This window comes from Phoxinus phoxinus (genome assembly GCF_949152265.1).
Source record: "Phoxinus phoxinus genome assembly, chromosome: 11".
Taxonomy (NCBI): Eukaryota; Metazoa; Chordata; class Actinopteri; order Cypriniformes; family Leuciscidae; genus Phoxinus; species Phoxinus phoxinus.
This window is the reverse complement of record NC_136886.1, coordinates 5,191,749-5,216,497: the sequence shown is the minus strand read 5'-3', so window position 1 is coordinate 5,216,497 and position 24,749 is coordinate 5,191,749. Positions and strand designations below refer to the sequence as shown.

The following is a 24,749-nucleotide window of genomic DNA, read 5'->3' as shown; positions in this document are numbered from 1 at the left end:
ACAAAAAAAAGCGGCCTTTCCGTAACAACATGGAAAGCTCGGCCGAACAGCTGATAATAGCTGTACAGGGCGGCTTTTTATTTCTCATCTCAATGAATATATCTAGTAGTAAAGCTAATGCAAGGGCTAGAAATCAATTAATTATTTGCTGATACTTCCTCGTCATCATGGAGAGCGCAGTTTGCACCGCTTTCTCCTTTCCACAAGCGCGTGCTTTCCCGTTGCGTCTGCCGTTGCTATGCAACCATGAACAGAGGCGCGCATGGAAAACGAATTTGCACGCGCAAAAAACGCGCTGTGTGAACGGCACACAATGAAACATCTCTCACACAATGTAACACTGTCCATCAATAAAAGGGTGAAATAAATACTGACGAAGTAACTTAACGTTACTGATATTGACGAGTGGGCGTAGAAACGCATCAGCTGTGTGTGTGCTTGGCCATCAAGTGGTATTTAGACTGGACGTGCTGCGATTATAGCTCAGTTCACAAAGACAAAATACACAGATCACTTTGGTCTTGTCAATTGAACCTTTTGGCAACTTTTTAAAAGTAAACTTTCCATTCAGAATCTTATTGGCAGCCATTTCGGCGATCCATCACGAGTGGATCATTCATCCACTCAAAACGTAACGTTAATAACGCGTTTAACGGACAGCCCTAGTATTTATTTATGAAGAGAACAGATGAACGGAGACTGACACTTTTCATGTTCAACACCATACAGAGCAGATAGTTAGGGAAAGTTAGGCATTTCTTTGGCCAATCTGCAAAAAAATTTCTTATAACAGGAGTGAGGGAGATGCAGGGGAGTTGGATGAGGTTTGGTACATTTTAAACTGATTTAGGAAGTTTTGTTTTGTAATTGTTTTAAATATTTTTATGGATTTTGTATGGATTTGGAGTCATTTTTACTCAAAACTAATGGCTGGGATAGATTCAGCACCCCTAAAAACCCATAGTTAGACATCTCAAAAGCTAATATTGGTAAAAAAAAAAACCCAGCGTTTCCCCGAGGATTTGGCCGTGGATAAATTGGGAGGTGTTACTAGACACCTATAGGAACACATGGTAAAAAAAGCTATTGGTAAGAAATTTTTTTGCAGATTGGCCAAAGAAATGCCTAACTTTCCCTAACTAAGACGAATGTTTGTTTTTTCCGCAGTGACAGCAGAGGCCACTAAAACACGACGTTTATGCCTGAACTAAACAACTCAATATTACAAAACACAATTACTATTAAAATATCAACAAAATGCATAAAAACTCAATCGACTATCTGTATCTGCCTGGACTCAAACCTTCCTCTTGGTCCGCATGGACTTAAAGTGTGTTTGCCTGTGCCAGTGACTGATAAACGTTGTCTGTTGTTTGTCATTCATCCTCCGCCGCATCCGTATCAGTCCCTCTTTCTTCACCTCTTTTATCAACAACAGCACAACACTTTGGCCATTTGAAGAAACTTTTCACACTCAGCTGCCGTGACATCTTCACAACTGTACAGAGGTGGGAATTAGAGTTACAAGTTACAATAGATCACCCTCAGTGTAATCTGTCAAAATGACAGACGACCTTTAGACTTTGTCACTTCTAAGAAAATTCAGTCAATGATGGAAAACATTCGGTTAATGCGACAATCGGCCCTATGGCACTGAGTAAAGCAAATGTAAATTAAACGTTCATTTTCACAGATGTCGTTGGGAAGCGGATTGAGGAGCGACATGAACAAGAAATTCCTCTGTAAGCAGATGATCTGTGGGCATAGATTGCATAACATCTGGGTTTGGTTTAACACGCGCCTATAAAAACAAGAAGTGTACAAAAGTGGTCCACATGACATTTGGACAAACATTACAGCCTAAGATCATAACCAACTCGCATGGTTTCACATAATCTGATTAGATTCAGTGCCAAAGATGTTACAAATCAATTTCAAACAAAACCTCTTATTAACACGGAAAAGGTGGTTTTTAGTTCCTGCTTTTTTTGCATCTAACTTGATGACATAGTGTTTAGAAAAACATGAGTCAAAGATATTTTTTTTGTCCAAACATGACCATACAGACATCCCATCCTCGTGTCTATACTCCCTCTCTGCGGCTCTATAGACAGTCCAAAATAAACTTCACACTCTTTCCTTCGTTCCTTAAACACTAGTTTAGCTGGTGCCCACTCATGCCCGGCCCGCACAAAAGCATCCAGTGTGTCCGTGTTACACAGTCCGTCACTGTTCGCACCTACTCACTTCACCCACTGACTCTCTCCAAGCACAGACTCCACATTCAACGCCGGCTCATGATTCAGACGCCTTCCTTTTTATTTATATATTTAGAAAAAGTCACAAAAACGTGCTACAAAAAGACTGTGGAACGGAAATGTCATGTTTTTTTTACATTCCTGTGACACTCTTTTCAAGCGCCCATGACTCAGTGTTCATGGTTTGTTGCTTATCTGCAAGTTTCCGTCTCCTGCTGGCCTGTACCTAGTCTCCCGCAGATAGACTTTGACTAACAGCTATGGCTGCCCCCTAATAGTAGACTAAACGTTAGTCGGCGAGAAGAGGCTTAGTCGACCAAAAATGTACTAGAGTAATATATCATTTGCAACTGTAAAGGGTCTAAATAACAACAAGGCACTGTGCTTTTGTAGAATAAAGAAAACCAACTGGATGCGCTTTATGCGAATCACAAAAATTAACTGAAACTCAGCGTATAGGCTACTTGCCTCACAGACATGAGAAATAGATCTATAGAAAGATTGAGATGTCTACTTTTAATTGAACCAATTTAAATCAAAACAAATAAACTCTCTGACAATGTAATCTGTATGAAAGGTGCATTTCTCTCTAAATACTTGTCCACTATACTGCGGAGATGGAGAGTCAGCGTCATCTACTTCTTTGCAGTTGACACTGACTCAGGAAACACTAGTTTATTAATGAGTAATTGAGTCTCCTTGCAATTTTTTCCGACACATTCATAATCATTACTGTTGCCGGTACTGTTTTCAGCAAGCTTTGTGTGCGTGCTTGAGCGAGGAATAGGCATAGATTACGGCTAAATATATTGAAAGCTCATAATGGTTCAGTATTCCCCCTTGTATATATTTAAGTAATTCATTTAATATTAACGTGTGATTAGTTGACTAATGGCTTAAATGAACGATTACTAGTCGACTAGAAAAATCTTTAGTCTGGGGCAGCCCTAGTAACAGAATAAAGTCTGGTGCAACTAGCAGATTATTCTGGTCAATAACCACACACTTAGATGTGAAGAAACCACCTGATGGACATAAAACAAACAATCTCAGTTAATTATGATGGCAGGAAATTAATTATAATGGCGGGAAATATGAAATCAACTATAACTGAGAAAAAAAATTCAGACGTTTAAGATAAATTGTTTACATGCCACAAATTGTCTTAGCAAAACGTAGCTTGATGTAGCAGCCTATGAACTTGGTTTCCAGGAAAATGTATAAAAACTTGGGCACCCCGACTTGTGGAAAGTACAAAAAGCCAGCCAGTCGGAGAGGGAAAGGCAATTCCCTCACAGTTTGAAATGCAGCAACCATCAAAGTGTTCACATGTCTATTAGAAATAATGATTCTACTTATGATATAAACCTAAAACACAAGAAAAAAATACATTCCCATTCAAGAGTGGTTTGAAAGAAATGAATACTTTTATTCAACAAGGATGCATTAAATTGATCAAAAGTGACAGGAAACCTACAGCCAATGAGAGAGCAAGATAAAGGACAATGGGATGTTTGAGGAGGATTTATATATCAGTATTTTAATAGTAGATACATTTTCAATTATATAAAAAAGAAACAAAGCACAAACATTTGCTTGACCAGCAGCACATTGCAAAATTATTTATTTACCCCTTTGCAGAACACATAATCCTTGCTCCCCTCGTCCCAACCATTTCCTCCTGCATAATCTGTTATTTTTCCTCCTTTTTCACTGCAAATCAGCACACAGACCTTTGAATCACAATCTTATAGCAGGCTATTGTTTTTAATAACAATTTCAGTCTCACTCTTATTTCCTTATAACTTCTCACGTGTGTTTGGTTGAGAAACGTAGTTTGCGGACCAGACAGAAGTTGTCGGTGATTCTTTCTTTTATAAAGTCATGCAGTGTGAAACCTCCTGTCGCCGATCCATCGTGCAGTGTGAACACAGCAGCAGCTGAATGATACCACAGATAGTCGTGCAGTGTGAAAACAACAGTGACCAGACTACTTTGAAAATCGTGCAGTGTGAACTCGCCATAAGGCATAGAGTCAAATGAGTTAATGTATTAGTAGAATACATTAAAAAGATGCACGCGAGTGTTAAATTGAACACTAGTGTCATTCTGTACTTCAATCACACTGAACTTCAATCACACTGAAAATATTACATGAATCACTAAAACTCCAGAGGCAGTTTCACTTTAGATAAAACATTGGGTGTGCCAAGCCAACCAATTACGTAACATCCAGCACTGTGGTAACCAGTCATGAGTTCCCTGAGAGAAGAGACTAAAACGTTTTTGTTCTTTTAAAAACTATCTGCTTTAAAAAACGGCCCCAAGGGAACTCATCCACTTCATGTCACCAACCTTATGATCACAAGGCAAGTTGTTGCAGGCCTTTTCAACAGTGAACGTAACATCACATATAGGCCTAATAAAAATAAATACAGTAGCAAGGAGAATCACTGCTAAAGGTAAAGTCCATTCATACGTCAATGTGATTTATTATGGAAAGTGAATCACAGGAAAGAAAATTAGATAACTAGAAATATTGTCTGTATTAAGATCAAACTTAAAGGGATAGTTAACACAAAAATTTAAATTCTGACATCATTTAAGAATATAACTTTTCAGTTAACCCAGTTCACAAAACCACTCTGAATGTTTCTACACAATTCTCAGTGTTCAACTCACTGAATATATTATCCACTCACAATGGTTAAAAGCTCACTGTAGTGGAGGATTATCAATAAATAAATGACAAAATTACTAAATTAAAGTCTTTTATTTTACACTTTTGTTCAAAAGTTTGGGGTCCTTAAGCTCACCAAGGCTCCGATCATTTGATAAAAAAATACAGTAAAAACAGTAGTATTGTGAAATATTGTTAAAATAACTGTTTTCTAGATATATTTTAAAATAATATAATTTATAGATTTTAAATTAGCTGAATTTTCTGCATCATTACTCCAGTCTTCACGGTCACATGATCCTTCAGAAATCACTCTAATAAGCTGATTTGCGGAACAGCATTTGAAATACAAATAATTGGTATAATTATGAATGTTTTCACCGTCACATTTGATCAATTTCATGCTGAACAAAAGTATTTTTTTTTATTTTAAAAAAAAAAAATCTTACTGACCCCAAACTTTTAATTGGTAATGTACTTTAAAAGTGCTTTTGCCACAAGCCTCACTAGAAATATCTCCTATTGTGTTCCAGAGAAGCAAGCAAGCAATACAGGTTTGGAATGACATGATGAGGGTGAGTAAATATGACCGAGTTTTCATTTCTGGGTGAAATGAGTCACAGTCTTTACGTGAAAGGGTCCTGGGACTTCACAGCTGTTCACCGCATGCTCGATCACTCTCATATGGGATAGTGAGGGGGGTAGTGAGGGTCAGCTCTCTCAGTGGGTTAATGCCCCACAAACACATACATGCCGATCCAGCTTTCCTGTTTCTGGAATGTTTGCAGTGGGGTCTGACGTTTGAGGGTCAGTGGGGGATCCAAACGCGTGCACACATTTTACAGACAACTGGGGCTGGTGTGGCCCCTTTGTGAAAGTGTGGCAGCTGTGAACCAGGCACCGTCCAAAACAGGTGCGGGACCAAAACGGCACCCCAGCCAGTGACGGTGCAACAGTGTTTTTGACGACTGCAACTATACCTCCATATATTCATCATACATCTGCCCTTCCCTTTTTGTCATAACACAGCTGTTCAAGTATCTTTACACGTGCAGTACCTCGTGAAGAACAGATACCCAGACGTTTGATTATATCATCAGTGGGCTGTAAGAACAAGAGCTTAAACGTAATGTTAAGTGAGAGAACATGAAGAATTTTCCTTAGAAGTGAGCACTAGAATGTCCTGCTTTGATATTTATGTTCTATTCACTAAGGCACAAATTCATGAGCTGCACATTTAGGTCAGCAGCTGTCCTCTGAGAAGCTGCCTTAAAAGTGTTGTAAAAGAAAGGATGGCCAGACAGAAAACAAGGGAGCGGGGTAGTTTCTCTCCTCATCTGTTATAGATGGAAGTAAAATCAGAATCACTAACTGATCACACCCTTTCAGATAAAGAGAACTGCTGAAGAAGAGCGTGCAGGGCAGTTCTGGTCCGTAGCCTCCAATAAAACGCAAGAGTGAACAGGAAAAAAAAAATCTATCAAACTATTCAGTCAGTGAATGAATAAGTATGGGATAGATGAATGCATCTATGCGGTTTGGGTGGTTATCTCATCCTGTATTTTGGCTACCACACGGGCAGATGTTTTGGATGAAAGAAAGTGGAGACAAGGTTATGTTGGGGATCTGGTCTAGTCTTTATTATTCATTAACATCATTGATCTTAGACATGGATTGATAAGTCAGGGAAAATGTCCAGTCAGCTAGTCATTATTGCAAAATAAAGATCAACAGGGTGACCAGGACATTTTACGAATATATTTGTCCTAAGAATGTTGTAATCGAGCAATCGAAAAATCAAGAAAGTGAGCCATGTAATAGGCAGAAACAATTAATTACCCAATATCGATATGAACTCCCCCACTTTACCCACACAAAATCCATCAATCTGCCTTCTATACACCTACTTAATAAATAAGACACAAATATGTAAATAAATCTTAATTCATAACAGCCAAATCATTATTACTGCATCTAAATTAAATAAAATTTTAGTTTTCATAAATTGTAACTTTCTGCATATACCTATAATTTATTATATCTATAATGTAATTTAATTAGGAAAAAAAGTAATGTAAATGTGATTACATTTTTTAAAAATACATATACAAAATGTTTTCGAAAGCAATTTTATCAAATGAAAGAAACCCTGAGCAGATGGGTTGGTTAAACAAAGCGGTCTCAGCTGTGATCGATAAGTCGATTGATCAGGTTTAGGGGATGTGAGTGGGTCAGCAGCTGATATGCTCGTCAACAATCAATACTGAGACTGAAGAGTCCTGGTAAAAATCTGACAACAGAGAGTACCGGTAAGTGTTCATGCCCTATGGGCTATACTGAAAATAATTATTTTGCTGCTTGTTCAAATTACTTAATAAAAATGAGCTAAAGCAACATGATTGCTATACATTTAGTCCTACACCTTAATTTCATTGTGTTCAAATTGAAGTTCACTTAATCCATTTGTGTTGGGATTACATCAATAATTTGTTGCATTAACTGAAACTGGGCAGTGGATTGGTTAGTTCCCAGCATGCTTTGCATATGACCGGAACGGGAGAGTAAATGTTGAAATTAAGTGTCAGCAGCTGTTTATTAATAAATAAAGATTCAGATATGGTTGGCAATTATGTGTTTTTGAGTGAAGGAAAATACTTGTTCATGTTTAATGTTCAGTTATCTTTGACATTTAAAATAGTTTGTTATATTGAAGATTTTATGGTTACCATTGCGCTGAAGAGTAGAGCTTATGGTTAGGTTGTGGATGGGTGCATGTACAAAGACTATGATTCATCAGGCTACATCCAACGAGAAATAGCTTTGCTGATGCCAGTGGAGTAACAAGTATATTCCTACTTGTGCCGTGCGAGCTGCAGACAGTATTTTAATATTACGACATAACTGAATGTTAAATACTTACAGGTCTTATCCATTTGCTCAAAATCACAAACTAAAAACTTTAAAAAAAGGCAATTTTTATTCTTTAGTGTTCAAGACAAATATGGTAAAAAAAGAGAAAAAAAAAAAGAAAAGAAAAAAAGACCAATAATATAAGGCAGAGAATTGTTCTAAAGATTGCAAATGTAGTTATTTTTTAGTTATTTGCTTGTTTGTTAGCTATAATAAATATATTTGGACCATCACCTATTGAATTACTGCAAACAATTGATCAATGACATTACATTCTCACAATGCAGTAATTCATCAGTAAAGAGAACAGTGCAAGTGACTACACAAAGAATAAGCCTGTCACAAAGCTGACAACTATCTGAAGAACGTAAAATGCACAGCAATCTCGTCTTCAGACTGAAAGAGATGCCAGTCATGTCAATGCCAACTTCCTAAACAAAAACATTAACTCCAACCCAAACAAATGCACTATTCTTATCTTCTGTGAGAACGACAACAAAAAAGCATCGCCTAAAATCCTCAGCACAGCCATTCCTAGCAAACACTGACATTCAGTTGAATTATGACAACAACTAAATTTAATGTAACCATTTTCCAACTAAATCTATCAGAAGGCATGACACAGCAGGCTTGAGTCATGACAGCTCGTTCGTGATAAGGTGCGGCAACATTAGCAGGAAAATATTTAAATGCTCATTCACTTCCTTTTTCTGGCATGTCAAGACTTCTTCTATTTTTTGAGAAAAATAATTCTCTTAGGGTATAAAAATATTTGCATATAAAATTTTAACGAAACTCAGAACCTGTTAATAAATTAACACGACAGCTCTGTTCCAAAACCCAGAGAGCAAGGGTGCTTTCACACCTGCCTTGTTTAGTTCGGTTGAATCGCACTAGAGTTCGTTTTCCGAATTGGTGCGGTTCGTTTGGGCAGGTGAGAATGCAGCAATCGCACTCGGATGCGCACCAAAAGCGGACCAAACAAGCGTACCGAGACCTCCTAGGAGAGGTGGTCTCGGTACGCTTTCAAACGAACTCTGGAGCGGTTCGTTTGTGGTGAGAACGTGATCCGACCTCGAACAGACCCAACTGCCAAATAACTGCGAATTTTTGGACTAAACCAGCTGCCGTAGTCAGCCGCGCTGTGCATTATGTCAATGTTTAGCAACATTAATGCACGCGTTGCCTCCTCCTGAAGTGACTCGCTGCGTGCATTGCATAAAACATTATTTTCAAGCCGCATTCTTGCTTCATTCTCAAATGTTATTGTTTGCCTAAAGTCAAACTAATATAATAAACTATGACCAGGGATACAATCAGCCCACAAAGTCATTTCTCCATAGTAAAAAGCGGCGTGTTGTCTGCCGGATTTTCCTCCTCTTTGTTTACTTCCGTCAGTTCTGTTGGAATTTTCCCGCACGTTAATTCTGACAATCAAAGTGCAGTTATGAAAATACGTTCAAGACCCATCTGGCCAACGAGTGATGTGGATGTTGTCACGTGACTGCATTTTGGTTCGTTTCATAAACTGATTCGGACCAAAGCAATCAGTGTGGTGTGAAAAGGAACCAAAACGCCTGAAAAATGCTACAAAGTATAATTTTTCTCCCTTGGTCCGGACCAAATTAACCGAACTACAGATGTGAAAGCACCCTAAATGCTTCAAATGCTGTTTCTATTGTATTTGTCCATGTAGAAAGTTGGAAATAGAAAGCTATTTAATGCAACTCACAACTGATATAGCTTTACCATTGGCTGATTCAGCTGTGGACCAGTGCATTAGGAACAAGCATCAGGTTTCCTCTATACAAACAAAACAACTCACAAATTATTTACTATGGTTGGCAATTTTCTTTGTAGACTAGTTAGAACAAGGAAAATTGAGTATATAAACAACACTAAGCATACAAGTCTAAAATTAAGTTTACACACATTGGGAGATGGATAAAAGGACGGAAAAACGTAATGGAAGCATACTTCCCACCCAAGGCTACATTGATTAAATTCATTAAATAAACCGAAACAAACGAATTGTAATGCTAATATCATTCAGCGTTTAGCAACACAAGATCAAGGTAAAATTCTTGGACTATCAGCAAGATAAACAGAGTCAGGGCTAAATCACAGAAGCAGTATAAAGAACGAGGAGTACAAACACACAGCGTAAATACTACAGAAACCAACAGGTCACCTTAACAAGGAGTGGAGCTATGTAACCCAATCCTGGCCATTATGAGACAGCCATGCCTTCCTCCAATTGTCTGAGCACAGAACAATACCATGATGACTTTCTTTTGGTTCTGTGTCAATAAAGGTTGAACATTTGTTGCCTAGGGTGAGAGGATTTTACACTGCTGATTTCAGGACGTTAACACACTGCCCCTAAAGGTGAGACCTCACAAAATTCAAATAAACAAACTACACATTTCAAAGAGATAACAGAATAAACAAAGAGATAACACTAGAAACAGAGCATGACAGGATAAACTGCATTACTAGTTCTCAGATTTGACTGCGAGAACGATAAGAAAAAGCTAATCTTCAAGGAGAAAACATGATTCCTTTAATCTCGCTCAAGAAAAATAAACAACAATCGAGTTTGAAATGATAAAATAGAAAGTTAAACGACTAAAATCAAAATTCGAGTTTGTAGCGTTTCATCAAACAAAAGTGTAAAAAAATATGTTTTTTTCAAACAGAATTCCCAAACAAACTCCTGTCTGTCATTGGTCACTCAAACAGATAGTCCCACCCCCCAGATCATGTCATTGGCTGAGTCAGCATTGCTACGTTAGGGTTGGCCGGAATGCTCCAACAAACACAGCAATGTTTTGCTATCACCACAGTGTTTACACTTCTCACGGGAGTCAATCTACGAAAGGCTCACTTCTAGCCGTCTCTGCGCTTGAAACTAGGATAGGAAAAAGTCTTTTAACACTGATAATATTACACACATCATCTTTCATATCTTAGCTTAGTCTCAATACTTTTGACTGGTAAATAGCACATGACATACTGCTCAAAACGTGTACCAAACACTTAAGCAATATGCACTGTCAAATTTTTTGAGGGTTGGTGAGGATTTATTTGTCAGTTTTATGCACATCACCAGGGGTACTATCATTCAGAATGCTATAAAACACAGTCTTCTCACTTTAGTGTCATACAGCAAAAAGGAAAAGACATTTGGACGAATCTTGAGGTGTTCCGAGTCAATGCTTCATGTTTCTGATGAATAACCTTTCCTGTGAAGTACGACTTGCCTGCTTTCCTCATTACGATCACAGGAGAGACAGCCTGTTTGTGGGGTGAGACAAGAGACAGAGACAAAGAAGGTAAAGATCTCATCTTACCTCGTGTTCCAGTTGCAATGTCAGCCACTTTCTGGAAAGCGTCCAGGAATGAGCTAGTGACGATGATTGTTGTCCTGAACGACAGAAAGAGAAAGAGTTTGTTTGTAGGTAAAACCCACGAGCAAAGTGGCTTTGACTGGATTCTTGCTAACAGTCATCATGACAAATATTTCCACTGACAGTTTTTTTTTGAGCTTGCACCAGGAGAGATGCAGGAGCCAACGTTAACAGCACAGCAGACCGCAATACTCTGGATGAATGACGTTTAAATACCTGAAGATGCTGATAACTAAAGTGCAACGCACTTCAAAGCAATCTGCATACCTTTTTTTTTTTGCACTAATGGTGGGGGAAAACTGTGGGACTTCAAAAGTCCCTATGGCAAACCACTATGCCACTATTTTTGCAAAAAAGCTTCAATAAATGTAATTGAAAGTACAAAATGAAAGCATTATCAAACTATTAACAAAAACAAAAGCAGTTCTAACACAAAATCAGTCTACACTAAGAAGTGTTAAAGCTAAATGTCATCTCGAGATGATTACCAACACAAAAATAAATGCGTCTAACTAAATTTTGTGATGGCGGCGCCAGAACTGCAACTGATAGAAGGTGCACTGTAGTATGATACTACAACCTTTCTTCAAGAGCAGATCGTGGAGACATTTTTATTCATTATTCATGATCTGAAATCGTGATATTCCACACCCTTACCTGTGGCCATAAAATAGTCTCGTGTAGAAAGAAATCTCAATCCTACTTGATTTGACATTAGACAAATTCCCTTCTATATGTAAGCATACATATACTTAATCGTTTGATTAGACAGTGAAACATATCTACAGCCTTCTCCCTGGTCAGAAGATGGAAAACGGTCGGAGCCACTCAATAGAAAGAGTTCAGCGTGTTCATCGGAGGGGACACGGGCACATACTGACAGGGTCAATGGTGCCATTGTAGGATCCATTCAGAGCCTTCATTCTGAAGAGGGAGATCTCAGCTTATCAGAGGGAGCTCTGTGGTATCAGGTGATACGAACTACAAAGTACAGCCTTTCAGCAAATCCCCCACCTCTCGCCCCCCCCAAGTCCTGCAAAAGCTTTTGTGCCCGATACGTAGACTCGCATCTCTTTAATTCTGGTTCTAGGAATAGAAGTTGGGTTAATGGTAGGGATGCCCTGGAAAAATATGTTACTGGTTACCTTCCGTTTGAAGAGCATTATTAAACTAATAGTACTGAATCTATATCCTGGTTGGATTGACTACGTCCAAAGTTGTTAACAGAGACATGTCATAGTTGTTGGATGACTAGTCGCCTACTCGTATAAGTTTTTTTTTTTCATCATTTTGAATTTCTTTGATTAAATGACAAATATAAATGGTGCAATGGTAAACTTCTAGTTTACAAGTACCTTTAAAGATTTTTTTCATGATAAAAAATTAATTATATACACTTTTTTTTATTAAATAACAATTAATTAAAAAATACGCCAAACTTTCTTCAAGAATGTTATGCCTTTAAATGAGAGAGAGACTAATAAATGATCAATAGATGGTACACAACTACAAACATAACTTTTACTTCAAACCCCCAAGAAATCATCAAAATAAATTAATTCAAAAATAGTGAACCGGTTCATCTTAGAATAGGTGTATCCCAGTCACTGTCTGAATTAATTCAATTTTAAATAAGCAAAAAAAGTATTACTGACCCACATATCTCAAACACATGCCAAGTTTTGCAATGGTGTTTAATGGCACTTTAAATGCTGCTCAGCACATCTACACCTAAAAGGCAGCAGTCGGTTTGGATTCAGATTTTAAGCAGCCATTGCCAAACCAGCTAGTCTAGTACCGGTATCTATATTTGCATGTACAGAGATATTGTTCAACTTAGACATACAATGATATACTGCAATGGGTAAATATTAACCAACACTGTTTACAAAAACACTAACAATGCCCAAAGTCATGAGAAACTTTAAAAAACAGTCCCTGATCAGCTCTTGGCAGTCCAGACGGAGGAGCTGGCAATGGTAATGGTGTGTGTGAGTGGAGTGTGTTTGATGTTTATCTGTAGGAATGGAGTGGACCTTTGGGAGGGTCATTACCCTGTTTACTCTCCAGGGACAGAACAGAGAGGTCAGGCAGAGGGGACGTGCTGGAAAAATGGAACCAGGGCTAAACTAAAAGATCATTTTCTCACTTGATAAGTCTCTCTTTCACACTTGTCACAATAGATGCTAAATTTAATCTGCCGCAAATTAACAAGGAATAATACAGTCTGTTCAATGGGTTGTACCATTACGTACCTTGGTGTCAATCATTAAGTCAACAAAACTTTGGACAAAAAAATGGATTATGAAAATTAGACATGACGTAGCAGCGAGTGATTTCTTTGTCTTTTGTTGTTTGATAAACATGAACAGCTGCAGGTTAATTACGCTGCTGTCACTTTAAGAGTGAATACACTGATCTAATATACAGATACATATGCACTTTCTTCCTCAACTTTTTATGTTCACTTAAGATATAAATCACTGTTTACGAGGATGCTCACAAAGACGGGCATTTTGACACAGGTGTGTGTTTTTGACCGTTCAAGCCCAGTAAGACGGCAAAAATAACTCCGTTCAGTACTCACGCGCTGCATTAGAATCAGCTTCATGTGTGCGCATCTCTCAGACAGCGCTCAGAAAACAATATTAGCGAAATGAGTTCTCCTTCGCTGCTTATTGCACATCAATGGTTTAAAAATCACTTGTTTCTATACTGCAATACCTGAAAACGCATGCAAGCAATAAGCTTTCGTAATGGCGCAGCACGGAAACATCACCGCGACAGAGACGACAGTCTAAAATCTCTACTGGTTGACAAATTTCTACTGGTAAATCGTGTCTATCAGTATATTGCCCATCCCTAATCGCTGCCCTTCATTTTTTGACTCTTTCTTCCAAATATTTGGCTCCATTCTATTATGTAACACCCACTTTTCAAGACACAATCAATTCACGACAGATAAAATTAAGTCCTGTTGTATTTTCACTCAGAAATACATCACATTATGGAAGTACAAAGAGTTGCAAATGGCAATTCCTAATGACTTTAAAGGCGACCTATTATGCCCCTTTTCACAAGATGTAAAATAAGTCTCTGATGTCCCCAGAGTGTGTATGTGAAGTTTTAGCTCAAAATACCCAACAGATCATTTTTACAGAATGTTTAAATTGTCACTTTTTGTTGCGCAGAAAAACGCGCTGTTTTACTGTGTGCCCTTAAAATGCAAATAAGCTGCTGCTGTACGGCACAGGGGGCGGAGCCTCACGAGCTCGCACTCAGTCTCAGGACAATCTCATCTCACGGAATGATGATAATATCCGAAACTCTCAGTAACGGTGTTCATTTCGACCCGGAGTCGGACAATAATGCCCACAGAGTCAGAGAATATGTGCTGTATGGAGATGGAACAGGAATAGTTTAGTATAATTACGGTTACAATGTATTTGTCATCTGCTTGTATGTATCCACTATTAATAGCCTACATGCCTGCTGTTGCGGACCCCATCCGAATGATGATCAAAAATATACTGATGAGTTTAATAACGTTTATTGTACATCACACAAAAGATGAAGCGTCAGTTTTACTCCAGAAAATCACCGTAAGAGCGGAGTAAACACAGTATAAGAAGTGGGTAAGTACGTAAACAACGCCTGGGAGACATTCTCGTCAGTGCAGCAATGGCGGATGTGTACACCTCGCTGTGAACTCGATCAGGGCGGGTCTATGTTAAAACGGCAGTGTCTGTCAACATTTGTGGGCGGGGCCTGTGGCTGTTGTGACGTCACTCCAGCCCCATGGCTGAAAACAGGTCGTTGGGAGACACTGCTTATGATTTATGGGGATTAATAAAAAAGGAGTGAGTGGATTTTTATTACTATTGGGTGGTTGTGTAGTGTGTACACACTGCCAACACACATTTATGTCCAAACAGCATGCAAAAGTGAATTTTGCATAATAGATCCCCTTTAAGACAGTACAATCCATTGAATGAACTATACATCCTCATTTTCATGCAGCACCTTTTCTAATTGTCTGCCTTTAAATTTCTCTACTCTACTTCTAAATAATCCCTATATTCCTTTAAGTAAAGTCCCATTCTTTATTCAACACTGCCTCTTCATTGCCTTTTTTGGATCCTTTAAAAATAAATCAATAATAAATTAAAATTTTCAAATGTTTATTATTACACTGGGTGACAAATCCTTCCTGAATGATGAAATAATCAAGCACATTTCCTGCTTTCGAAACAAGATGATCATAATTATTCCCCATTCAAGGAAGTGTGTAATGCAGCAGGCCTGTTCTTACCTTAACTGAGATTGCAGCTTAGCGCCTTTGGTGACAAAGTCCTCCCAAGCAGGATAACTCGCCTACAGAACAAATAGTGAGAGAGAAGAAGAGAGGTCAGTCAGGGCAAACCAGAGTAAATCATTACACTGTACCTACAGCTCATCTGGTGTCCATCATCAATATTTACTAGTTTAAAAGACAATCTATTATTATGGACTACATTCATATAAACCTATAAAGTATTCCAGACGTGGATAGGCCCTAAAGTGTAATATTTAGAGTTATGAGTTCACTGAAATACCTAAAAAAAAAGTGCATGAGCATGACAAGTTTCTGAGATCACATGATATGAAGCTGTCGTTGGTGTACACTGTGTTTACACTACAAACAACCTAGGCAACACAAGTTTTCAAAAAGTGACTGATCAACTTTGACAAATAGTCAACAATGATGAATTAAACAACAATTTATTGAATTAAACATGATGCAATTAAAACACATTGTCATCAAACAACTTTGCTGACTATCTGGTTGTGCCACAAATGCAACAAAGAATTTAAAGGATTAATTACATAACTACAAATTAAAAGAGATGCAGAATTTATTAGGTACAACATTTCCAAACTTTGAATCATGTACCGGTAGGCTGACGTCACTCAAGTTGTCATTCACAGCATCAGACTACTAGCAGAAATCAGAATATCTTTTGGTTTCGTCTGGTTTCCTCGGTAGTCTCTGTCTCAGTGATCAAAGTCTTCTTTGCCATAATGTTTATTAAAAAATCTAATCCAAATCAAGCTAATTCTATTTGCAATAACGGGTATCAGTAACAGCTGATCCTGATTACGGAAAATCTCAAGAAAAATGCTGACTGCTCCATTTCCAAATAGGATAAACATACTTTATTTAAAAAAAAAAAAAACTATAAATTGCATTGGTGAAACGTTATCTGCCACATGACGTTTCAATTTACTTGAAATAAATCCAATGGTGAAGCAAGTGACAAAGACAGGGTTCAAAAATGTGAAAAATCTCCATTACAGCAGATGTTGCTACATGTTGGCCCGCTTTGTTTTTGAGCCTGAGATACACTGCTCTGATTAAATATCAATTTCATAACTTCACAGTTGTTACAGTTTGACCCCTTAAATACCTTTAATACTGTTAGCTACTATTTGCAGTAAGGCTAACTACTTTTTAAAATGTATTTTTAAATAGCTTCTCCAACACTGCGAATAAAAGTATTTTAATCCGGTGACACAATATCCACAAATCTGCATAATTGCGCACAGTTGTTCCCTCAACAGATGAAAAATAAAGCAGGTCTTCCAGCTAATCACTAAAAAAAATAAACGTACCAGGAAATGCTTTATAAAAAGCCATAAAATATAATTTCCCTGATGATGTTTACAGTCTTCTGTCTTGTTGGAGTCAACAAAATCTCTCTCAGCATTTAAAGCATGTGATCAGTGTAACGCTTCTTCCATAACTGAACTCAAATGTGAGGTCATGTGATGATACAAGACCAAGACCTAGTAGTTTAGTATATTTATTCCAATAAATGTTAAGTAGGCTAAATAAGCTAATAAATTAAGTATAGTCTGTGCCAGATAATAGTAAATAAAACATATACCTGGATGATATACTTTAAAATTGTCCATACTTACTTTGTAATATTACATTTCTTTAACAATTAATGAGATTAAAATCATTTAAAAATTTTTTTTAGCTAAATGCTAATGCTAACATGCAAACAGAGTTTAATGTATTGCACATTCAAAGCATCATCTTGCCCATCACCAAAAAATTACTTTTATTGCATAGTATAAATAAGCGAATTGAGGCACAGCCTTATTTTATAATATCGCAGCTCCTTCTGGAGGCCATAATTACAGAATGTATAGTTATCACAAAGTATGCATCTCATAGGAAACTAGTGACCATTATTTGTACACATGCCTTCAGGGCTTTCCTGAGTCTGTCAGAAACTTAAAAGGACGATCCACCCATAAGAACCCTCCTACCAAATCTGTCCTGTGAACCATTTCCTTTTCAAACTCTCAGTTCTTTCCCCCTCGTCTCTCAGGAGAGGACCTGTCCTGTGAAGCAGCCCCCCAGAGTTTTGCTTTCAACCGCATGAAAGAAATATATGATCATTTCCTGTCTTCGATCCTTCTCATCTTTGCCTGTTGCTGTGGTAAAGAGGAGGTGACACAGAGAGCGGAGGACGAGAGGAGGACAGAAAACCTGTTGGTCCACTGTATCAAGTGACAAAACAGACACGCGTATAACACAGCAGGCGGAGGTTGCAATGAGGATCAGTCGCTGAATTTCAAGTATAAAAACTGCATCCCTTGTAGATGGTTTCTTTGATTAATAATAAATGTTTTTCTAATAACATCCCCCCTCTTTAACAAGGACTCAAGGGAGACATGGCATAGTGCTGTAAACCACAACACCCTAATGATCCACATACTGAGATACAAAAGGCTATTCCTTTCAAAAACATCAGCTGTAGCAAAAAGATCTGCAAAACCTGACTATGCTTTTCAACTAAATGACCATATGGTAACAATAGAGAGCTAGAAGACTAACTAAATTAAATAAATATTATAAATGTTATAGCACAAATAAATTGTACAATTAATATTATAATAAGGACACTTATCACAAGGGAATAATTTCAGCAATTTTGAATGATTGTGTATAGTCACAGAAAAAAAATATGCACACTTAAAGGGATAGTTCACCCAAAAAAGAAAATTCTGTCAATGATTACTCACCCTCATGTTGTTCCAACCCCGTAAGACTTTCATTCCTCTTCGGAACACAAATTAAGATATTTTTTGATGAAATCTGAGAGCCTGAGTGTGTTTGCGTAGTATATCTGCGCAGCGCGTCTGTGTTGTATGTCACACGTATCACACACATGACCAGCGTCGGCCAATAGGGAGCCTACGTGGTGACTAACAACACAGTTCTACTACGCAAACACACTCAGGCCCACGGAGAATATAATGAATAGTGGAATAAAGTCATTAGTTTTGTTTGTTTTTTGCGCACAAAAAGTTCTCGTCGCTTAATCAACATATGGTTGAGCCACTGTAGTCACTTGGACTATTTTAACGATGTCTTTAATAACTTTCTGGGCCGGCAAGTTTCAATCCTTTAAGAAGCCTATGGAGGAGTGAGACAGCTCTCAGATTTCATCAAAAATATCTTAATTTCTGTTCCGAAGATGAACGAAAGTATTATGGGGTTGGAACAACATGAGGGTGAGTAATTACTGACAGAATTGACATTTTTGGGTGAACTATCCCTTTAACTTAAGCTTCACTTGTCTACACACAAATGTACACAACTTTGTATTAAAACTTCCAAACCAAGTGGCATATAGAAATGTAGTACACGTATAGTCGGACATGTTCACAAGTCCCTGAGGTCCACATCCATGACAAGTTTCAAGTCTTTGTTCTATTTTTAGAAATATTAACACTGATTACTTCTTCAAAATTGTAAAAAAAAAAAAAAAAAAGCACAAAGTATTAGGCCTACTTAAATCACTATGTTTGTATGTATAACATAATATTACATTACATTAAATTACATTATACTAAAGCTTGTGTTACACAGTGTTCAGCCGCACACCAATTGGGCATTCATAAGCGATTTAAAAGCGAGGTGAAAAATAGGGAAAAACTCAAATGTCACCAACTAGTCATCACACAGGAGCGTCATGAGAACTGTGCTGTGTATTTTGAGCTATCTGAGTTGCCCTAGTTTCCTGTAGTTCTCAAGAAATGATGGGTAATGTAGTCTTCCAGTGAGCGCCAGCTGTTGCCTCAGAAAAATGTCTCAGAAATGTGAAGTTAGTTCTGAGAAAAGATTAGGTGAGATGAGATTGAAGAGATGAAGATTTTCTCTTCAGAAGAGATGAGATTTTCTTTAATTTTTTTTTTTTTTTATCTAAACAATGACATTCTGACTTTTGAAGTATTCCTTAAGTGTCACTGTCAAATACTCAGAGTGCATCCAACTCTTTAACATCGTAATCAGCCACTGAAAAACCCAAATGGGTTAACCACTCCTGAACATCATAAAGCACTCCAAACTGCTTGAGTCATAAAGTCTCTCATTAGCACAAGCTTTGCATGTCAGTAATAGGCACCTGTGCGTGCATATGAGGGTGTGTCTGCTTTAGCTGGCAGAAAGGGTGTATCCAGTGTGTGTGCGTGCACGTGTACTACACGAACGAGTGTCTGGCGAGTCTTAAACAGGTTGTGTTTCAGAGGTGATTCACAGGCAGGCCTGTGCACGGTACTTTCAATACTTACTCATGACAGGGGGATTGTGGGATGGTGGAGAGGGGGGAAGGGGGACGTCCTGAAGCAGGAATGTGCACAGGCAGGCAGCTCCTCAGCTGTAGACTGGCGTCATCCCAAACGGGGAGGACAGAAATCATTAGTTTCAGCAATACATCTTAAGCTGCCACGCAGCCTGGCTGATGTCAACAAGAAGTGTTGAAGCCTTTTAATGATCAGGGTCTAGCAGGACTAAACCCTGGGTGGTTGAGGGGAAGGAATGCAAAATGGCTGCAGAACAGCTTAAAGGCCCGTTCACACCAAGGACGATAAAATTGTAGTTTAAAAAAAAAAAAACGGTTCTAAAAGTAAAAGAATAACAGAGTCCACACCACAACTATGACGATAACGGCACAGAGAAATAATACCTTTGGATTCACCTTTAGAAAAACATTTTTCCAGCTGATAAACAAACACTGACAGCCAATCAGAATCCATCCTGCCTGCCTATCGTCATAGTTATCATCATTACCGTTTTACAGTTTTATCATCCGCCAGGCAAACCCTGAAGTAAAAAAATACCACTGCACCTCACCATGCTGCATGATTTGAGCTATCATTCATGTCTGAAGCTCATAAAGCAAGGTCAAGTCAAATTCTGGGTTAAATATATCTCTAATTAGCTCACTATATGCGTTACATCACGATTCAAGATCGATATTTATCTAGAAATTCATTTGAATAACATTAATGGGGAAAGGAATGCTTTCCACATGTTTGTTAGACCTTGATAATGAATGTAAACATGTTTGTTCACAATTAAACTCCACAGAGTAGCTATCTTTTAATTAAGGGCCCCATGAAATTTTATTTTTCCCTAAATTCTGTGTTTTCCATTTTAATTTTTTCTGTATTTTATGATATAGCCTAATACAAATTTATATAAACTTTAACAATTTAATCAAGCTTTTAAAATCTAATCAAATGAAGATATAACAATTAATTTACAACAAATCATTGCAATAAAAAATTTTTTGTCATAAGATGCTACACAACAGAACTGTTTTTAAAACATGGATGAAAAAATATCTTGGTTGTATATTCCTTAGAAATAATATTCCATATACATTTTAGTATACAGTAGTGATATATTTCTGACATAATTTCTTGGTTAACCCACACTTTTATTTTGACGGATTGTCGTGAAGATCTTATAGTTTTAGTTTCATAGTTTCTCTCAAATGAATCGGTGAAAAGCTTGTGAAGTGACTCAAAGCAGCTCTAGAAATGAACATCATGGCCTTATATATTGAACACCATGAGCGTCACGTGTGTGTGTTTGTGTGAATAAACGGCACTGTTTCGTTTCAAACACAGAGACATGCAGAAATTAATTATTAGCGATATGCACTGACTGGCTGTTGCCGTGTTTATTTCTCCTAAGAGATCCGCTGTTAGATTAATACATAGAGTAAAAATGTCCAGAGCTTATCATCGCTATCATAGGTTGATTATATTATTCTTATAGATTGAAAAAAGTGCTTCAGCTTCAAAGAATATGAAAAGTGCTCAGAGTTGCTGCAGAAAACAGCAACAACTGAAGCACATGTTGCTGAGGGACATTTTGAGTGTTGATGACACCCTGAATTCATTTTGATTGATGAATTTGAATGTAGTGTTTACATGAACGCTAAACACGTGATCGGGTTGTTGTGCGTGTTTATGTCACAAGCTTTAAATCAGAATAGATTTTTTGACATGCGCACACGGCACACATATAGTTTCCAGCTGTTTGCACATAATAACTCCATTCGCCGAATCTGCCATTTTTGTCCGACAAAGTAGTCAGGAGAGTTAACTTAGCACGGTAGATTAACGTTGAAGGATTTGAACTTGAAAAACAGAGTTCAATGACGCCTTTCCGTGGTTAAAACAACATTCCTTCTTATGTTCATTCATGTTTATTTGATGCTATAAATGAACTAGAAGGAAGAGATGATCGGTTCACGAGCAGCTTTAACTGATGCTCTACAGTGATCTGTCAGACACATTAAAGAGCCACAAAACTGTATTTATTGTTTAATTTTTTTGACAAAATTTGAAAGTTGAGACTTAGTTTCAAATCAAAAGTAACCCGTTCTGTCCTGTCTCTCTAGAGACACAATTCTGCAGTCATGGGAGAGTCACTTCAAAGATTTTTCATAAAAGTTATTAAGACAGTTTCGAGAGTTAGTCAGTGAAGGACGGTGATGTGTCAGAGCTCAAGTATTACAGTGACAGCTCTACACAAGCAAAACACGATGACTCGTAATATACGTTACGATAAATGTTTAAAAACTGCGCTCTTTTTCCGCATCCTCCTCGTCTTTGTTTTTTATATTGCCTGCGCATAAATTCGCTGGCTTACGCAGCAGATCACACTATAAATAAACATATAGGCTAAACACTTACTTTAAAGGGGTGGTTGAGAATGATTTCACTTTTCTAACTTTAGTTGGTGTAATATTGCTGTTTGAGCATAAACAACATCTGCAAAGTTACAACGCTCAAAGTTCAAAGCAAAGGAAGATATTTGCTTTTAAAGAAAAGGACTACAACAAACGGCTGGTAGGAACTACACGACATTCCTCACGGGTTAGTGACATCAGACAGCAACCCTAAAATGTACATAAACCCCCCCGCCCCCGGGAACACACAGTCCATGTTGAGAAGAGGAAGAGTTGTTGTATAAGAACACATTTGTGAGTCAGCTCAAACTTTAGCATCCATCTTTTCACATGCAATAGAAAGTCACTCTGTGTGCATCTCACAACAGTTCCTATACGAGCGATTTATAGATTATCATGACAGAATATGCTAATTGAAGATAGTTAACTCCACATCAGCAACATAAATTCATCAACCACCCATTCAGAGACGTCCTGTTGCTTCTACATGTTGTCACTTCTTCTTGAGTCTCTCCATCTTTGCCTGACTCCGTTTTAACATTAAAGGCAGAACAGTTTCTGTCATTTTAGTGTGTGTCTGCGTGAGGTAATCGCAGCTGCTAACACACACACCAGCTATTGAAACCCCGCCCTCTGCAGCAGCTCATTTGCATTTAAAGGGCCAGACACAAAACGGTGCGTTTTTGCAAAACCCTCAAAAAGTGACAACTTTAACATGCTATATAACAATATCTGTGGGGTATTTTGTGCTAAAACTTCACACACACTCCGGGGACATCAGAGATTTATTTTACATCTTGTGAAAATAGCATTTTACCACCCCTTTAATGTCCGACTGTATGGCAGCGTGCTGCATGACGTCTATTTATCGTTCTTTTACGCATGCGGTTTGTTTCGGGACCATCATCTGTTCACACTGGAATCTGATATTGGCCACATTTAAAACAACAATGTAAACAGAGGTACAAAAAAATCTGATCTAAATCGGAATTGAGCACTACAGCTCACAGTGTGAACGTAGCCCTATTCAGCTGATTTGGATGTTAAGTTTGGGCTTTTAGGGAGGAAAGAAAGCACGCTGCTGTGAAGGAAATAAAGGTGCGCAAGACGGAAGTGGCACAATAATAGTTTTACCTCGATTATCTTGTTTTCATAATAATTTGGAAGACAAAATGTTAAATCAATTACACTACGAGTGTTGCACATGTAAGTGATTCAGATTCAAGTCCAGCTCACATCCTCACTTTCTACTCTGTGCTTTTTCTAATGCAATAAAAAAATATTTTGTGCAGCACTTTTGTCCATTTTCATACAAGAAGCCTCTTTGCTTGTTCTAACGCATTTCGGTATATAAAGTAACGCGTTAACATACTATGTGTGGCGTCTCAGGATAAGGGTACAATCTATATCCTGCATAATCTGATCCCAGTTCAGCACCTTATTAAAACCGTGCAACAGAAGGGGAACACTGTGGTTACCTGCTGTCAACTCGTGAACCCTACAAAGACACATTTCTTCACCAAGGTCTGTGTATTATGATAGAAACCAATCTTTCACAGTATTTTTGCAGGTGGAGTTGGAATTCTGTTGTGCTATCCTTCTCTCCAAATAAATGGAGGTGTCCAATAATGCCTACAAACACGCTGGTCCAGTAAAGATCACACGGTACAGGGCAAAGGAATCTTGCACAGGCATTGCGTTTCATTATTCAATAGGCCTAGTTCATCCAAAAATTAAAATGCTGTCTTCATTTAGAGATTTTTGGTCATTAAAAGTTACATAGCCAAATTATAAAGAAAATGAGCCCTTTATTAGGTATATTTCTATGGAAATTATAGAAAAGCATTTGCTTTTAAAAATTGTTTAGGACAAAAATATATTACTATTGCATGACATGACATCTAAAGTAATCACCATCAGACACAATTTCATAACCATGACTGATTTGGAACGACATGAGGGTGTTATGCTGACAGATTTATCGTTTTTTTTTAAAACTGAACTATCTATACCTTTGATTGCGTGCTGATTGCGTGTTGATAGAGCGTGCGCTACTTTTCTGGTAAACAAAAATAGACAATTTCTTCAAACACAAACTTGTCCTTTTGAAAGAGAAGAGCTATAGGCCGAGCGTTTGATATCACGGAGAAGTAGAATCGCAGACTGGTCTGGATTCAAAGAAAAAAATAAATGATGTGAAGGAAACATGCATTCCAGAAAACACTCGCTTCAATCCATAAATGTCAAACTATGAAGCAAATAAATAAATAAATACATCAATGTCCAAGATGTTAAACTAAGCTCAAATCACTCACTACTAAACTACATGCATTCAAAAAGCATCAATACTTTTTATTATTTCTGAAAGAAAACATATGTGCTATAGAACAGTATCAAATTCATAGAAGAAACTACTTTCACTTTGGCAGCTTAACTTTATTTTTGATCA

The 24,749-nt window shown here is 37.7% G+C and overlaps 1 protein-coding gene across 9 annotated transcripts in view; it reads right to left on the bottom strand.

Annotated features, from left to right (window-relative positions):
• mtss1 (MTSS I-BAR domain containing 1) overlaps window positions 1-24,749 on the bottom strand; it is a 64,387-nt gene that overhangs the window by 35,148 nt on the left and 4,490 nt on the right. For all 9 annotated transcript variants that reach the window (XM_079628123.1, XM_079628126.1, XM_079628127.1 and 6 more), the window contains 2 exons: window positions 15,571-15,632; window positions 11,202-11,275 (listed from right to left, as the gene is read on the bottom strand). In XM_079628123.1, coding sequence (XP_079484249.1) covers window positions 11,202-11,275; window positions 15,571-15,632 — 136 coding nt within the window. The remainder of the gene's footprint in view (window positions 1-11,201; window positions 11,276-15,570; window positions 15,633-24,749) is intronic.